Below are 17,878 nucleotides of genomic sequence, written 5' to 3'. Positions count from 1 at the left end.
CATGCACTCGGCGCGGCTGCCGCGCGCAGACAGTGCCGGGAGGGAATTCTGAAGGCCGCTGAGCGGCTGCAGTCTCTGTGGGGACAAGGACATGCACAGCTCATGCTGCAGAAGACAGATGTTCTCTCGGAAATGATGGACACACACCTCACCGTGGAACCCCGCCTCAGGACGGCGTGGTCTCTCAGAACTGTCTTGTGAATGAAATGGAGAGACAGAGCAGTAGGGGGAAGGACAGCGAGGGGAAGGCAAACTCGGGGAACCAACATTTCAGAAGGAATGTCTGAGCAGGCTCGGGGTGCCCCAGGCTCCGCAGGTGGTCCGCTCTGTGGGCTTCAGCATGACAACCTCCTCAGTTAAACGCTATGGGGAAGCGGGCTGGAGGCTCCCTGTGGATCGCGGAAGGTCCCCCAGAGGGCACTGCCCACCGCCCTGGGTGTGTGCCAGGCTTTGCCCCGTCAGGACACAGGGCAGACTTGGAGCCTGCAGAGGGGTGAAGCCTTCATGGTTGGGTCACATCGAATCAGGTAAAAGGCAGCCAAGAGCAACACCAGTCTGCCCTGGAGTTTTTCAAAACTACCATCTGCAACAGGTAAAAATGAACCAGGCCACTGGGTTGGGGTGATGACTCATCTATTTCATGTTGTATTTTTTTTATTTATTTATTTATTTATTTATTTATTTATTTATTTATTTATTTATTTGTTTTTATTAATTTGAGAGAGAGAGAGGGAAGGAAAAGGGAGAGAGAAATAGAAACATCAATGAGAGAGAACATCGACTGGCCGCCTCCTGCATGCCCCCCACTGGGGATCAGCCCCACGACCTGGGCATGTGCCCTGACCGGGAATCGAAGTGGTGACCTCTTGGTGCCTGGGTCCATGCTCAACCACTGAGCCACACCAGCCGGGCCTATTTCACGTTTCAGTAAACAGTGCCGTGTGTCTCTGTAGCGAGTGGCAGTGGCCAAGTGGCAGGGACAGAGCAGAGTGCACACCCAGCACCCGAGCCTGGACCCTGACCTGGTCACATGGGTGGGGGTCAGAAGCATGGGTGGCTCAGCCCCCTCCATGCTGCTCGATGGGACCTGGGCCTTGGCACAGGCCCTAAAAGGAGCGGACAACAGCAGGTGAGGGGAAGGTACATTTCTGGGTGCACTTGGCCACAGCGCAGGGTAGAAGGGCAGGCAGAGAACCAGGGCATGGGCTCAGCCATGTCACCGGGACACTGAATTCAAGGCCGGGCGCAGAGGCAAACAGAGTGGAGAGATGGTCAGGTGCCGAACCCTGCAGGGTCTGGGTCAGGGAGGGGGCTTGTGTGGAACACGGAAACCAGTAGGGGACTTACACACGAGAATAATGGGTGTGCTCCACTGACAGACTGAAGGGAGATGCCAGAGGCAGCAAGACGCCCCAGGATCTGTTCAGAAGGCGGCCAGGAGGCCTGAATGAAGAGGAGCTGAGGGAGAAGCCCCCCAGCGCGGCGAGGAAGGCTGAGCGGCTTTGGTGGGATTCACGGGCGCCCTGGACAAAATCAGAGTTCATTGTGGGAGGAGGAGCCAATGAGCGTCCGGTGGGCACCCAGCAGTGTCCAGGTGTGCCCTTAGTTTGACAAGCCCGGCTGGAGGCACAGGGAGTCTGAGGTGCCATGGGCATCTAAGGAAGTTGGGCAGGTGAGGACACCTACCTGGAGCCATGGATTGGAGGTCACCAGCTCACATCGAGGGGCTGAACTTGCAGTGACCCCCCCGACCCATTCCGTGACTGCTCCATAGAAGCTGCAAGTCCCCCAGACCCCTCGAAATGACAGGTGTGTGTCAGGCTTCCAGGACCGTTGCCTCCACCCTGGGGCAGTGTCTGGGTACAAATCTTGGCCCATCGTGAGCTCCTCACCTTCTTGAGGGAAGAGCAGGGACTCCTTCCTGGTCCCCCTGGCACAGGGCAGGGCAGGGCACCTCAGGACATGAGCTAAACACCTGAGGTTGGCAGGTTGGGGGATGAGGTCTCCGCCCACACTGGGACCCAAGGCTTTCCTGACCCCGGCTGACAGCCACAGGGAGATCTCGGCTCCCTCCCCACAACAGCGGCCAGGCCCCCATAATCTGGGCTGCCAGGAAGGCAGCTCCCATGCTGGTTGTTAATTATCTTTTTTAATTACACTGAGAAGGGCCTTCGACAGTGACTGGCCTTCTGCAGAGGGAGAGCAGCCTGCCCATGTGCTCCAGCGGCCCTGGAGACCCCACAGCAAGCAGCCAGGCCGTGTGACTGTCCACCCCACTCTCCAGCCTCCTGGACCGCTGTTCCCGGGGAGGCAGTTCTCACAGGCCTTTCGGGGTTCCTCGGGGCCGGCCCCCCAGGGCCCCTTCCCCTCCCGAGCCTTCGCCGTCCCCTGCTGTCTGCACCTCTCCTGGCTCGGCTCCTTCCTGGGCAGGGCTTCAGCCCCACAGGCCTCTCCAACTCAACCGTGACCTCGTGGCCAGACTTCCGTCCTCTTCCACTCGCTTCTCTGCCCACATGAGCCCCTGCGCCCGCTCCTGGGGCCCTGGGAGCCCGGAGCTCCCCAGGCTCAGCAGACACCTCCCCATGTGAAGCCCGGCGGGGCCCTCGTCTCCGGAGCCTTGAGCGTCGCCCCTGACCACGCTGTCTCAGCGGCTCTCCCTCCTGCCGAACCCCGAGCATGGGCGGGAGCCACATGCATTCCTATCACCTCAGTGCCCGTCTGGGAACTGGGGAGTACGAGCATGTCCCAGAACCAATGTGCACACAAGTGTATCTCCTGCCACAAGCCTCCAACGGACCGAGGACCTGTGTCCAGTGGTGAGACAGGTTCTGGGACAGAGGCGGCAGGGGCCGGGAGGAGCAGATGCCCCTGGTCACATTCCCTGTCACACAATGGCCTTCTTGCCTCCAGCCACAGAGGGACTGGACGGAGCAGTCGGGTGGCCAAGCTTGCTATGCCTGCAGCCAGGCCAGGCCTTCCCCAGGGCTCAGGTCCTGACCCCCCCACTCACCCACCAGCCACCAGGCCTCGGCCTACAGGACTGGAACCCTGGCACCCGCCCCGTGTGCCCAGTGTATGGAACCACATCACTCAGGGTGGCCCCGGGCAGGCTCCTGGGCACACAGCTGGCTCTTCAAGGCCGTCTTCCCTTATTGTCACCTGGTCGTGCCACCAGCCTTCCCTGATCCACCAGCACAACCCCGGGGAAGACGGGGCTGAAGCCTCCGCCCTGGGGCTCCAGACCCAGCTGCACTCAAGTGCTGGCCGTGCAGCTGGAGGTGAGGAGCCTGCATGGCCTGGAGGGGCACTGCACCAGCAGGCCTCTTGCCAGCGGGGCCCAGGCGGAGGGCTGAGGGGTGGGCCCTGTCGGCCACAGTCCGATACAATGCACAGGAGACCGACAGGGAGGAAAATGAACACACACTCAGTGCTTTCGTCAGTTCGTTTCATTTTGTTTCGAACACTAAGGTTTATTTTCAAACATCACACAGACGTCTGCAGGGCAGGGCCAGGCCAGACAGCTGCCTGGGTCCGGGTGTCTGGAGAGCCGGGCCCACCCACAGCAGCTGCCCTGAGAGGAGGCCCTCGCCCAGGGGCTCAGCCAAAGCGTCAGGCAAGCGCAGGCCACCGCGCCGGGCCAGCGCCGGGCCAGCGCCGGGCGGGCACACAAGCAGCTGCAACAACCAGCAGGCGCTGGCTGGCAGGGGTGGGCAGCCAGGAACTCAACTAGGGGCACAGCAGCTTCGGAGCACGGGAGGGTCCAGGGACGCGCCGAGCCCGGGCTCTTTGGAAAACCACCTAACCTCTGGGAGAGCACCTCCCGGCTCCGGCCTCTCCTCTCGATTCCCTTCGCTTTCCGACAGTTCAAAACAAAAACAGAAAGAAAAAAAAACACACACATTTTTCGGGAAAAGGTGTTCTTCACACACCCAGAGTTGCACCATCCGCGGCCACTGCCCTCACTGCACCCGCTCCGTGAAGTTCTCGGGGAAGACGCCCTGGCACTTCTCCAGCTCCTTGTGCTGGTTCCAGTCGCTCTCCTTCACCCCCATGAGCCAGCCTTCATCCTGGGGGAGCAGAGCACCGGGCTGCAGGAGACGGGAGGGCACTGGGACCCCGCAGGGCGTGTGTCTGGCTGAAGATCTGCTAGGAAGATGTCCCCTTGTCCCTGCTCTAGCCTGTCACTCCCTCTCCGAAAGAACACCTCCTCCAGGCAGCACTCCCTGATCATCTCCCCAGACCCAAACCTAACTGCCCCAGGACCTGTGCCCTTCCTTCAGCAGAGGAATGTAACTTGTTTGTCTTTGTTGTTAAGGATATTTTTTCCACTGATTTTTTTTTTTAGAGGGAGGAAGGGGAAAAGAGAGAGAAAGAGAAACATTGATATGAGAGAGACACATCGGTCCATTGCCTTGGGCACAATTTTGACCCAGTCCAGGGATCAAACCTGTAACCCAGGTACATGCCCTTGACCAGGGATCAAACCCACGACCCTTCAGTGTGCGGGCGACGCTCTAAGCTGCCTGGCCACACCAGCCAGGGTGGATCTAGCTGCCGTCTGGCCAGTCCTCTGCAGTCTGGGAAGGCTGCTGCGCTGGTCTGAGGACCCCACCATCTGACACGCCGCAAAGATGTCGTTTCCAGACTTCCACAAACAAGCCCAGAAGGCTCCGCCGAGCACTGGCCAGTTAAAAATTCCAGAGTGGCTCCCGGCCAGCCCACCCGAATGCTGACCCCTCCCAGGGGTCATGGCGACGTCCCGGGCCCCAGACCCTGCCCTGAGCCGGTAGGAGCCACAGCCTGGCCTGTGGCCGAGGCCGGCACTCCCTGCAGCCGTGCTGTGCCTGGGACCTCCTAGTCTCTGTCCTTTCATTCTGTGCACCACTGCCTGGGCAGACCCACGGTGTCCGATCTGAGCCACTGTGTCAGCCCGGGGCCTCCAGCTGTGGGCCTGGGCCAGGCTCCGCCTCGGAAACCCCGCCCACCCAGGGCCCATGAGGGAGATCAGAGGAGAGGGGAGGTTGAGGAGAATCGGATGATTCAGGCCCAAAATCCTTGTTACTCAAACCCCTCAGCCCAGTGTGGCTTCAATGAGGACCGGGGGCCTCAAAGCCCAGTCTAGGACCCCCACCCAAATTGGTCTCACCCCAAACCCAGCCCTCCTTCCACGCTCAGCCCCCGTGATGACTAAACCACATGGACAGGCCCGGCAGGTGTGGCTCAGTGGGTGAGCGTGAACCCCTGCACCAGGAGGTCGCCGGTTGGATTCCCAGTCAGGGCACAAGCCCAGGTTGTAGGCCTGATCCCCAGTGGGGGCATGCAGGAGGCGGCCAATCGATGTTCTCTCTCATCGATGTTTCTATCTCTCTCCCTCTCCCTTCCTCTCTCTCCAAAATCAATAAAAAAATTTTTTTAAATATTTAAAGCACATGGATGATTTGATGACTAAATGAATCAGTCTAAGCAGGACCTCTGTACACTGCAGATGCACCTGGACATCAAGGTGGGCACCGACTCACCCTCGACACCCTGCAAAGGCTCACTAGGCCCGCTGCGGCCACACCACGCGCAGAGCAGCCCACCCCCACCGGGAGCGAGCTCTGCCTCTCTGACCCCCCAGGCCGACAGAGAGCCCCCTGCTCAGAAACATATACGAGAAGCCCAGCAGGAGGAGGAGCTTCTGAAAGGCATGTGGGGTGAGGAACAGCTGGGGCACAGCCGGGGTGCTCACGGTCCCCGTGGTCCTGTGTGCGTGGGTGCCAGGGCAGCCAGAGGGGCAGCAGGCAGGGCCAGTGGAGCACATGAGACCGCAGAGCGGGCACCTGAGAGGCAGTAAGCAGGGCGGGAGGGTTCACGGAGGAACCCCCAGGATCCGGTCCTGGGAGGAAGGGAAAAGCAGAGACAGAAACATGCAGGAAGCTGAGAGACAGGTGGACAGAGCCCCAGGAAGGGGGGCGCAGGAAGAAGGAGCAGACAGTTCAAGGAAGAAAGTGAGAGAAGTCCAACAAGACACAGACAGGGAGACAGCAACAGAGGGGATGGGACAGCTAGGGGGGCAGGGGATAAAAGGCAGAGGGAAGGGACAGGGGAGGAAGAGAGGCGGCCGGGATGGCCAAGGATGAGAGGAGCACAGGCTCGGACTGGTGGAGAGCCGGGCGCCGGCCTCACCTGCTCCTCGGGGTTCTGGAAGGGGATCACCAGCACCACGTCCCCGGCCTTGAGCTGCAGCTCGTCCGTGTCCGTGGCCGTGTAGTCGTGCTGAGCTTGTACCTGCACAGGTGAGAGGAAAGCTGGGCCCTCTGCCCCAAAGGCCCTCGGTCCCCGGCGACTCTGCACAGGGTCCCAGGTGGTGTGTGAGCAGTGAAAGTCGCGGGACCAGGGCACAGATGCCACCTCGCTGACCAGGTACCAGGGGTTGTAGCAGCAGGATGACTTGGGCCAGCCACATAGCCTCTGGGGCTCAGTGATCTCATCTATAGAGGGGGAGCCACCTCCAGGACACCACCAGACAGTGGCAGTCAGCGGTGGGGTCAGTGGCTGGGCTCACCTTGAACATGAACCCCGGGGGCAGGTCCAAGCGCACGGCCCCGCTGCCGCCCTCCACGGTGCCGTTCACAGCGGCCGGGAAGGTCTCCGCCACCACAGCAGGCAGGGAGCTCTGGGGAGGGAGCACAGTCAGCCTGAGCCGGACGGTCCGCAAAGCCCGCGGCAGGCGGGAGAGGGGTGTCTGAGCCTGGGCCGGCCCAGCCTCCTCGTCTCCAGCAGGAACCGCGACCCGGGCAGAGCAAGGACAACGGGCGGCACAGCGCTGGGCAGGCAGGCGGGCACCCGACAAGAACGACAGGGCCCTGGTCCCTGAGTCTTACAGGAGCCGCGTCCCTGGCTGCCGTCTCCCCGGGCTCCTGGGCTCCGGCTGCAGGCTGGGCCCCACCCGCCACCTCGGAGGCCTCTGCAGGCTGCAACATAAATGCCGGCGTGGGGTCAGACCCGGGCCAGGGCGCCACCGCCCGGGCAGGAAAGGGGCCACGGAGGGCAGCACCCGAGCGGCGCCTCGAGTTGGCCCGTGTCTCTGCACAGCACAGGGAGCCCCTGAAGGAAAGATGAGGTCCTGGGCATGGGGGTCTGCTGGAGAAGGTGCTGGCACCCCAGACCCCTGTGCAAGGCCCACCCCCAAGCCCGAGATCGGGGCCCAACCTCAGCTTCCTGGAACCTGCCTGGCCCACTGGCCCTCACAGGCTGCTCCCAGAGCGGATGCAGCACAGAGGGCAGCACGGGAGGGCCGGGCGAGGCCACGCAGATGCCACCGGCCGGGCCAGGTCCCCGGTGAACACACTCGGCCACTCAGAGCTGCGGGAGAATCCCTCACCTTCCTGGCTCGAAGGAGGAGGAATCTCACAGCAGGGTGAAGGTTATGTAAGAAAATTCTGAAAAGTGCTCACCATACACCAGAGGGCGCTCTACATGGTCCTCCCCCACAGAGAGGCGCGGCGGGAGGGAGGCTGGTGGAGGGGCTGATCTGACCCCCTCACCGCGAGCACGAGTGACAAGCGCCATCCTGAAGCCGCCGCCCCGGCCCCGGCCCCACCCTCAGGCTCACAGTGGCCTTGTCCACCCCGTGCTCCCCCCTCTGGGGTCGTCTCCACGCTGCACCGCAGAGCCGGCACAGACAGGTGCTGGCAGGTGGGCACTTACTTGGGCAGGCCCCGGCGCGGCCGTCTGGCTGGGCCAGGCCACAGCAAAGGTGCCCTCGGCAGCGCTGGGCTCCCTGGAAGGTAGGCTGCCAGCCGGACTCTCTGTGGACTGGCGACGGCCACCAGGGCGACAGGTGGGGGGGTGGGAGGTGGGGGAGGTGGCGGGCGGGACGAGACAGAGACAGGCATGAGCCACCACGCTGGCAGAGGAGAGTGTGGTGCCTGTGGCCACCGCCCAGCCAGAGCCCAGTGGGGACAGACGCAGACCCCTGAAGGGACACCTCCTTCCACTTTCTGGATCCTGCCACCGCCAGGGACAGGCCAGCGGGAACGCCCCGCACCAGAGCACCCACGCAAATCTGCTCATCGGAATGGCTCTGCCCACCCCAGGCCCCTGCAGATGCAGCCTCACTGCCCCACAGCTCCCGGTCGGAGCGCTGAGCCATGAACACTCAGCCTGCCCTTCGCGCACCCCCAAAGCCTCCCAGTGCCACCGCCCCGTGCGGCTCCTCGAGGGCAGGGCCCCTCCGCCCCAAGGCCCCCTGGCTGTAAGTCAGCTCCGCATAAAGACATCACGTCCATCTTGGGCGAGCAGCTGTCACCGTCTAGGAACGCTCGCAGACCCTGACAACCGGCCACATGGAGAAGGAACCTTTCTCCAGCTAAACCACAGGGCCTGGCGGGGGACAGGGCGCCTCCACAGAGGGGAGCAGAACAGCGGGAGCCCGGCAGCTGCAGTGGCCCTGGGAGCGGCCAGGTGCGGGGATGGGGGGGTGGGCCCAGCACCCCCAGAGGAGGCCCAGGACAGGCCCAGAGCGAGCGCTTACCTCCCACAGGTCCCACGGGATTGGCTGAGCGCAGCAGAGGGAGAAGGAGATTTAGCACAGAGGTTAGTTAGCAGGGGGCATGCACAGTCCCCAGTGAACCCCCACCCCATGCCCACCCAGGGCCCTCGAGCCAGCAGGCTTAGGGCAGCCCAGCTGGGGTCCCCAGAGGGCTGAGACCTGAGTGCCTCTCAGGGGGCTATGACCTCAGGTCAGCAAGTACCCAGACACAGGGCTGCTGCTGGGAGAGGCGCCGGGCACGGGATGGACGGCACACGGCCAGGAGGGACTTTAGCTGACCCTCCTCGGAGGGCCTCTTGCCAGCCTGTCTGCTCTCTTCCCTTCCCCCGTGGTCAGGACTGGAGAGGTGTCAGGGGCCAGGGGCCAGAGTGGGAGTGGGAGAAGAGCCCGGCGACCCCAGGACCCCAAAGGCTGGGACCTACAGGGCCCACACCCGAGTGGGCAAACATGAGCCCAGGGCCCAGGGCCCCAAGTCGGTGGGCCCATAAGTGGTGGCAGACCCAGACCAACCTGACCGGAGGGCGTGGGTGCCTTCACGGGGCTCGACACCGGCGGGAGGGGGTCAAAGTCCAGGTCCAGCAGGCTGGCCTGCTCTGAGAAAGGCCCAGGGGCCTCGAACTTGGCGGATGGCAGAGAGGAAGGAGTGAGCGACAGGAAGAAAGCGCACGGGGACACCGCGAACGCCCGCGCCCAGGGGCCACGAGGAGAGCCGTCCTCGCCAGCGCCCTGGCGCCCTCCCCACCCAGCCCAGCACCCCCCAGCCTCCGGAACAGGCCAGCTATGCGCCAGCTCCATGCCCAGCCCCCGCTCTTGGTGGGCTCCGCCCTGCAGGCGGGCAGATGGGCCGTGCCTGGCGGCTCCCGCACCACAGCCTCTCGAGACCTCACCATGCCCCCCAGAAGAAGCACAGACAACAGACCAGGCTGGACAAGACCACGCTTGGTACCCTGGCCCCTAGGACAGTCTCTGGCCTCCCCTGGCCGCCCCGCACGGACAATCCACCCTGTGATGACAACCCCCACCAGCCAGCCCAAGGAAGCGAGCACAGGGCTGAGCCAGCCCTGCTGCCTAGGCACCAATCAAGGTGGGGACCACCTGTGCACCTGTTCCAAACGGAAGATCCCACCCCAGCCACCCCTGAGGTCGCCATCCAGTGGTCTGGGTGCAGCTCAGGGACAGGCACAGCCCTGGAGACGGGAGAGCCGGCCCCCTGTGAGCGGCTGCACGGCGTGGAGAAGAGGGTCTGTCCCAGAACCGCCTGCACAGTACAGCCAGCTCGGCCCAGACAGCGGGGAGGATGGACCCTCCTGGGAGGAGAGGCCTCCGTCTGCACAAGGGACTCCCTCTGGAGTCAGAGAGGCAGCTGGCCCGCCCAGGCCTCCTCCTCGACCTCGTGCAGTCTTGGGAGGCTGTAGCCCCAGAAGCCCAGACCAGCCCATCTGCACTTGCCCCTGATGGGTACCCAGCACTAACACAGTACGCCCTCCAGCCCTTGTCCCCCCACACCCCCCATGAAGGACCCAAGACCTGGGAGTGTGGGGAGGGGCTCCCCAGAGTAGGTGGCTCAACTGAGATGTGGCCTGTCAGGACAGACCCAAGACCACCAGGCCTGAAACACTTGGTGCCCCCTTCCCACAGCTTAGGGGATAGGACATCCATGCAGAGCCAAGAGGGCCCAGGCCACAGAGACTCCCTTCCTGGGCAGGAGGCCCCAGCCCAGGCTTGTCCCAGCCCCTGACTTTGCCTTCAGACCGAACCCTGCCCCCTGAGCTGGGGGAGAGACTGCTGCTCTGTTCCCGTAACCCTGTCTCTCAGGGCGCATGCTCGGGACACCCTCGTCGGAGCCTCCAGGGCCCTCCCACCAGCCTGCTAGAAGCATTTCTCTCCCCCGAGCCCCACACCGGCCCTTTCTCAGGCGTCGTCAGGCCCAGACAACCGCCACTCATGCTCCGAGTGGACAGTCACCCGGCAGAGGGCAGACCAGGTCCTCCCGGCCCCACTTTCCAGCAGACCAGCACCCCACCAGGTAGGGCCAGGACTGTCCTTGGCACAGGGGTGCACGCTACTCACCACAGCCCGTGGGCACAGCTCTGTGGATGAGGACCGGCCCACCCCAGCCTCAGGCAACAGCACCCACAGCGTGCAACCCCACCCCCGCGGGTAGACACCACCCCTGCAGTGAGCAGGGGGCACGGTACGGAGATGGACTCGCTCCGGGCAGGTGGCCTGGCTACAGGTGAGGCCCGCAGGCTGGCACAAGGCCCTGGGCGGGCTCAGCAGTGCTCGGTCAGCCGGGCCATGCTCAGCTGCCAGCTGCCCTGGAGGGTCACCACCCGCTTCGGGAACGCCCCAGGCCAGCGTCGGCCACCTTGTACAGACAGGCTCCCCTGCCTCTGGGGCCCCTGGGCCAGGGCATCACCCTGCACCCACTTATCACCCCACACTAGAAGTTCCTACTGCTGACCCAAAGTCCTCCCTGGGGGCTGAAAGCCCACTCGCCCTGAGATCCCTTCTCGCAGAGACCACTGTCCTCAGACCCATCCCCTTCTCCCTGCACATGACACCTTTGGGCTCTGTCCCTCCCTCCAGGCCTGCGTCAGAGCCCAGAGCACCCCAGGCAGGGGCACCCCATCAAGGCAGCCCCACACGCCTCCCCCCCAGCCTGGGGTTACTGGTCCACACCAGAGACCAGCCTCTCGTGGACAGGGCCCAGCAGGAGGCCTGGAAACCAGGCTTGGAGCAGTGACACTGTGGCCTCTGCACCACTCTGACCTGGGCACCTCTGCACTGCCCTGCACTGCCCTGACCCAACGACCTCTGCACTGCCCTGCACCACCCTGACCCAGTGGCCTCTGCAGTGCCCTGTGGGCAGCTGGCCCAGTGCAGTCACAGCAAGCCTCCTGCTTGGCCTCCTGTCCATCTGTGAACGGCCTTCACACCTTCTTCGGACATTCATGAGCTCACTGACCTCCAGGAGCTCCTGAGCTGTCTCTCACCCTCCTGGACCATGCAAAAGCCACTCTCTGCTTGTAGCCCCTTGGCCACTGTCACTTGCTCCAGGAAGCCTCCCCTTACCAGCCCAGTTCTCCATGCTCCCCACCCCTTCCAGCCACAGCATCAGGAGGACCAGGACACAGAGAATGACCATCTCTGCTCAGACTGTTCGCCTATGTCCCTGCATCTGGCCACAGTACATGCTCAGCAATGGATGGATGAAGTGATAGATGGGGTGATGGATGGGCTGATGGATGGGGCAATGGATGGGGGCGATGGATGGGGTGATGGATGGGGCGGTGGATGGGGCGGAGGATGGGGCGGTGGATGGGCCGAGGGATGGGGGTGGTGGATAGAGAGGTGGATGGAGAGGTGGATGGGGAGGTGGATGGGGAGGTGGATGGAGAGGTGGATGGGGAGGTGGATGGGGAGGTGGATGGGGAGGTGGATGGGGCGGTGGATGGGGCGGTGGATGGGGAGGTGGATGGGGAGGTGGATGGGGCGGTGGATGGGGGTGATAGATGAAAGGATGATGGATGAATGAGTAGGAGAGGGCTTAGGGCCCGTCTCTCTGGCCAAAGTCCCGGCTCTTGGCAGAGAAGACAGTGTGAGACGGAGGAAAGGCCATGCAGCCCCGAGAGCAGGAGAAAGTGAGGGCTGGGCCGCGGTGGCCGCAGCTGACCTGGGAGGGGGTGGTCACGCTGATCTCGGGGACAAAGGTGTCGTCAAACAGGCTGAGGATCTGCTCCTGCTTGAGCTCCTTGGATGGAGTGTGTTTGGGAGGCGGAGGGACGGGTGGGCCTTTCCGGAGCTGTGGGCCGACCATGGGTGAGGGCCATGGAGAGCCCAGCCCGGCGTGGAGGTCAGGAGGAGACAGAGACAAAGCCAAGGTTAGTCACACGCAGGCCACGGCCCCAGCAGGCAATGGAGGAAAAAAAAACGAGGAGTCAGTGCCCCAAGACAGAACCACGGCCACCCTCCCAGAGCGGAGTCCAGAGACGCTACAAAGAGAAAGAAGGAAAGAAGGGGGGGGTGGCCATAGGAGGGCTCGCCTGGTGAGAGGGCTAAGGAACAGTCGCTGAGAGGAGCCTGCCCTCTCCCGCCCCCTCTCCGGCCCCTTTCTCACCCCTCTTCCAGGTCCTCTCCTGCCCCCCTCCGGCCCCCCTCCTGCCCGTTTCCTGCCCCCTCTCTGGCCTCCTTCCGCTGGCATACCCAGGCTCTCTCCACATCAGCCCCAGGAGCTCCAGCTCCGCCCCTGCTGTCCCCTGTGGGACCAGTGCAGAGCCAGGGCCTGGCAGAGGCCTACAGAGACGGTCACACACCTGCCCATTTGGGGGCCTCAGGCAGGTCACCAGCACACTGCAACCCGGGTCTCCATGTGCCAAGCTGGGCTGACAGCATCTGCCTCTCAGGGTGACTGTCGGGATCCAGTGAGTGACACGTGGAAAGTGCCGCACAGGACACGGCCCGGACCCTGTCCTGACCCTGACCAGCTGTCAGAGAGCAGAGCTGCCGCCCGAGCAGGAGGCTGGGGCTGGCCCAGCAGGGCGCAGCGAGGTCCCCACTGCGCCACCTCCTTCCCTCCAGCTTGTGGGACTCTGCACAAGCCAGGAGCCCAGCAGGGGCCTGTCCCCCTGGCCCACCTGGCCTGACCCCCCCTGAGCACCTTCTCTGGCTGTCCTTCCAAAGGCCCTGCCTGGCCCGCGCAGCAGCGAGAAGGGGAGGTCGGGGCGCAGCTGCCTCCGGGGCCCTGGGTGGGAAAGGAGGGGGCGCTGCAGGGGGTGGGGACACCGAGGACAGAAACAGTCACCAGGGCCGTTCAGGTGTGCCCAGGCCGGGCAGGGTTCTAGGGAGAACAATGCCAGGCTCACCCTCTGGGAAAAGCCTCTGGTTCCAACCTGTTCCGGCCCGGCAGGAAACAGAGACAGGAAAAAGTGGAGATGACAGCAAAGCAGGAAGAAAAGCAGAGGAGGGGACAAGCCACCTAGCGACAGAGCCTACCTGAGAAGGGGACTTGGGGAGGGCAGCCCCAGGGGAGGCCACACTGGCTGGTTCGGGCTCATGGTTGACTCTGATCTCCGGGGTGGCAGCCGGGGAGCCGTTCGGTGGAGGTGAAGGGCTCTTGTCCCCTTTCGCAGGGGCGTTGTCACTGTGGAGGCAAGACAAGGTGGCCCATGGAGAGAGGGCCGGCGGCTGGGGGGAGACATGCAAATCCACAGGTGTGTCCAGGGTGTGTGCCCACAGGTGCGTGTAAGGGTGTGTGTGCCACAAGTGTGTAAGGGTGTGTGTGTCGCAGGTGTGTAAGGGTGTGTGCGTCACAGGTGTGTAAGGGTGCGTGTGCCGCAGGTGTGTAAGGGTGTGTGCGCCCACGGGTGTGTAAGGGTGTGTGTGCCACAAGTGTGTAAGGGTGTGTGTGCCGCAGGTGTGTAAGGGTGTGTGCACCCACAGGTGTGTAAGGGTGTGTGTGCCACAAGTGTGTAAGGGTGTATGCCACAGGTGTGTAAGGGTGTGTGCGTCACAGGTGCATATAAGGGTCTGTGCCCACAGGTGTGTAGGGTGTGTATGCCACAGGTGCCTGGGGTCTGTGCGATGAGAACGTGTGTGTGTAGGAGCATGTAGTGCAGTGTGTGAAATTGAGTGTGACATGTGGACACATGAACCCTCTAGGAATATGTGGCATCCTGTGTGACACTGCATGTGATGTGTGTGCACACAGACCCTCTGGGAAGGTATGATGTCCTCACGTGTGACACTGAGTTCGCTGTGTGTGCACACAGACCCCCTGGGAAGACATGACGTCTTCACGTGTGACACTGCATGTAACGTGTGTGCACATGAACCCTCTGGGAAGACACGTCTTCACGTGTGACACTGCGTGTGATGTGTATGCACACGGACCCTCTAGGAAAACGTGACGTCCTCATGGTGACACTGCGTGTCTGTGTGCCTGAGGACTGAGCAGCCCGTGGCAGGCTCAGAGCTGGAGGCCTGTGGTCCCGGGGGGGGGGGGGGTGTCCCGGGAGCCAGCACCTGGCAGCCAGGGGCCTCACCAGCTGGCATCAGGCTGGCCTGCTGACGGCCCACGCTCCCCAGAAGGAGAAAGCCAGACATCCTAGAGGCAAAGTCAGTCTCACCCCACACGCCACACAGCAGCCCCTGGGCTCCGCAGGGCCCCGCTGTAGCCTGACCCCAAAGGCCTTCGGCCGCCTCCCGCCTGCCCACCCCTCACAACGCAATGCCCAGCACGCCCGGCTCCCGTCCACACCATGCTCCCGTCCACACCACGCCACCACCATCTAGCCCTCGGCTCCCACAGGCCCGCCCAGGGCACAGGAAAGCAGGCCGTGGCCGAGGGGAGAGCGAAGGGCAGTGTCAGCGCCCGGGAGCTGGGGTGGCGGTGAAGCCTCTCGGCCATGTGGTTTCGTCCCGAGAACCAGGCGAACACGTGCCCAAGCCCCCACCTGGGCGCGAAGAGGGCAGAAATGAACAGCCCAAGACCAGCTGCCAGCCATAGGCGGCTGTTCACATCTATATTGATATTGAATTAAATGACACAGCCCCGCCATCACGCTGGCCGGCCACAGTGTGAGTGGCCACCGTGGCAGACAGGGTGGGTCTGGAAGAATACAAAGAAACGAGTAACCGAGTCATGGGGGGCTAGATGGCAGGTCAGACGTGTGAGACACGGTCCTTTCCACCTTCACAAGTGTGTTTCATGGGCGCACTTGCCTCCCTGAAATACAGACGAGGACACAGCCGCACACCACGTGAGGCTGCCCTGCCCTGTGCCCCCCCCCCCCCGCCTCCTTTCTGGTGACACTTTCCACCTGTTAGTGCTCCCGCCTGGCCGCAGCAGGGCACCGTGGTTCTGCAGAGGGAGGTGCTACACCAGCTCCGGCTGTCTGCCCGCCACCCCCGGACCCTCCACCTGGTCCCGGCCGCACATAGCGCAGCTCGGGCCGAGGGCAGCAGCACACACAGAAAGGCAGGTTAGGGTTAGTGGCGCCCTCTGCAGGGCATGAGGCGCATGCACGGAGCCCCAGCTGAGGGGCGGACCAGGGCGCCCCACACTTCAGCACTCACTGCTGGTACCTGCTCTTCTTCCCACGCAGTCGAGAGAACAGTTTGGTTTTCTTTCTGTGGGGATGGGTGCAACGCGGCCTTCATATGGGGGAAATGCTGGACGTGGGCTGGCCTGTCCCCACCCTTCAGTACAACCCCTAACAAAGAGGCAAAGTCTCCCTAATACCCGGGGGCCATGGAGAAGGCCTGACCTGCCCTTAGGCCACCATTGTCCAGTCCCAGTTTCCACCGGCCTCGACATACTAGCGGGTACGCTGGGGTGGTACCGACAAGACGAGCAGAACAGGGGGCTGACCCCAAAACAGCCTGGAGAGCTGCAGGACACAGGCTGGGGTCCAGCCCATGAGCGCTCCAGGGGCCCAGAGAGTCAGAAGAAGGGGGGTCAGCTGGCCAGTATGGGGCCCTGGGCTCCCCGTGGTGAAGGCTCACAACCTCCCTGTCCCCCCTCTCCCCTAAGAAGGACCAGCCCCTTCCCCTGAGCATGCACTGCCCCGTGGCCACCACTCGCCATCCCCCCAACCTGGCCAGGCGGTGCCAGTGACCTGGGAAACTGCCTTTGGCCTTTACTCCACCCCACGGCGCCCCCAGCTCCCCTAGCCCTGGTCACATACATGTGTGTTATTCTCAGGGGAGAATGCCTCCTGAGCCCTAGGCACCCCCAGTCACCCAAGAAGCAGACACATCCGCCCATTCTATAGACAGGAAAGTAAGGTTCCTGGTGTTCCCCACACTGCGGCGAGGGCAGGGAAGGAAGGAAAACCCCAGGCTCGCTCTTGCTTCCAGGAGCCGCAGACAGAGGCGAACCGTTCCCCTCCTCCCACCTCTTGTCCCTCAGGAACCTGTCTGGGGGCCAAGAGGAGGAGCGGGGCGGGGCGAGAGGCAGGAGCAAGGACCCCTCTGCGGTGTGCAGAATGGGCCACCGTCGTCCAGTCCCAGGCCCCTCTGGGGAACTGGGCTTCCTGGGAGCAGAAGAGAAACAGGTGGCGCCACCCCCTGCTCAAAGAGGACTGCCCACTTTCCAGAAGTGCCACACCGGTGAGCCCCCCCACCCCCACCCCAAGCTGCACAGGGGCCCTGCTGTTCCTGCCCCACAGAAGAGGTCGTGAGGCCCAGGCTCAGGGACCTGCAGGCCTGGAGGAAGGCTCCTTCCTTGAAGGGAGACCAGGGAATGGCAGGGCCCTCCCCTGCTCCCCCGAGCACAGGGAGGCCGAGCCCTTGGGACCCCAGGAAGCCTTGTCCCAGCCTTGCAGGAGGCCCCCCAGGCCCACCCCCCACACCCGCCGACAGCCTGCAGGACGTGGGCACACACCTGGGCTGGGCCTTGACCGCAAAGGTGTTGCTGCCATGCTGCTTCTCCAGGCCGACCAGCACGTCGCTGAGGTTCTGGTTGAGCTGTGGGAGGGAGGGCAACCTGGTTGGGCCTCTGGGGCCACTAAGCACCTGCTTTCCCCAGGGCCACCCTGCTTCCCCCAGGGACCCCTTCCCTGCCCGTCCCTGCCCTTCTTGCCCATCAGTGGGGCTGGAAGCCAGCGCACCACACCCAGGAAACTGAAGGCAGAGACGGGGGAAGTGGGGTACCTGGCTAACAGTTACTGTGTCTGGAGACCGTCTTTTATCTTCTATGTGGATGGATTTTCCAAAATTCCACAGAGAATGTGTACTGTTCTTCCATTTTTTAAAACTGTTTCTGCAAACGAACTGTTGATCCTAATTTTTAAGGTCGTTTTGCCAAGATGCTTCCAGGCCTATCCCATGCACACAGGAAGTCTCATTACTGACGTGTTTCCCTCTTTGTTTTGGCCATTAGGAAGCTCAGAGATCGATTTTCCTTCTACTTTACATACATGTTTTTCCCCCCAGACCACCTCTCTCTGTTTTTCAAATGTTCCTAGGCTGTCTCAAGTCTTTGACAAGAAAAGGCAGAGGACGAAAGGGGACAGACAGCCTAAAAGGCAGGGAAACACACTCAGGGTGGTGACTCAGGTATGACCCCCGCCCCTCTCCCCTCCTCCTACCCTGGGCCAGGAATCTGCCACCATCCCTCAGCCCCCTGGGCCCAGAGACAGGGTCAGACCACCCACTGGCACAGAGGAAGAAAGGCCGCTACTGGGTTCCTCCCAATCAGCTTTGCTGTTTAATCGCCAGTTAAATTAAAATGAAAACACAGCACAGACATGTAAGCTACTCAGACCCTTTCTTACATCAGATTCTAGCAGATCAAACAGACCTATTTCAATGTCTTAAGACATAGGAAAGCACATTAAA

At 62.8% G+C, this 17,878-nt stretch overlaps 1 protein-coding gene across 24 annotated transcripts in view; it reads right to left on the bottom strand.

Moving 5' to 3' along the window:
- Window positions 1-3,883: 3,883 nt before the first annotated feature.
- BIN1 (bridging integrator 1) overlaps window positions 3,884-17,878 on the bottom strand; it is a 53,551-nt gene continuing 39,556 nt past the window's right edge. For 2 of the 24 annotated variants that reach the window (XM_036253931.1, XM_036253934.1), the window contains 11 exons: window positions 16,923-17,005; window positions 15,614-15,667; window positions 13,532-13,679; window positions 12,213-12,341; window positions 9,047-9,154; window positions 8,519-8,542; window positions 7,693-7,800; window positions 6,867-6,956; window positions 6,548-6,658; window positions 6,169-6,270; window positions 3,884-4,067 (listed from right to left, as the gene is read on the bottom strand). In XM_036253931.1, coding sequence (XP_036109824.1) covers window positions 3,960-4,067; window positions 6,169-6,270; window positions 6,548-6,658; window positions 6,867-6,956; window positions 7,693-7,800; window positions 8,519-8,542; window positions 9,047-9,154; window positions 12,213-12,341; window positions 13,532-13,679; window positions 15,614-15,667; window positions 16,923-17,005 — 1,065 coding nt within the window. In that variant the 3' untranslated portion in view covers window positions 3,884-3,959. The remainder of the gene's footprint in view (window positions 4,068-6,168; window positions 6,271-6,547; window positions 6,659-6,866; window positions 6,957-7,692; window positions 7,801-8,518; window positions 8,543-9,046; window positions 9,155-12,212; window positions 12,342-13,531; window positions 13,680-15,613; window positions 15,668-16,922; window positions 17,006-17,878) is intronic. The other 22 variants (XM_036253933.1, XM_036253937.1, XM_036253943.1 and 19 more) reach the window with 17 other exon arrangements.

Source organism: Molossus molossus, unplaced genomic scaffold, assembly GCF_014108415.1.
Source record: "Molossus molossus isolate mMolMol1 unplaced genomic scaffold, mMolMol1.p scaffold_m16_p_11, whole genome shotgun sequence".
In the NCBI taxonomy this organism is placed as follows: domain Eukaryota; kingdom Metazoa; phylum Chordata; class Mammalia; order Chiroptera; family Molossidae; genus Molossus; species Molossus molossus.
Note: the sequence above shows the minus strand (reverse complement) of the source record. Positions and strands in the feature narration are given on the sequence as shown.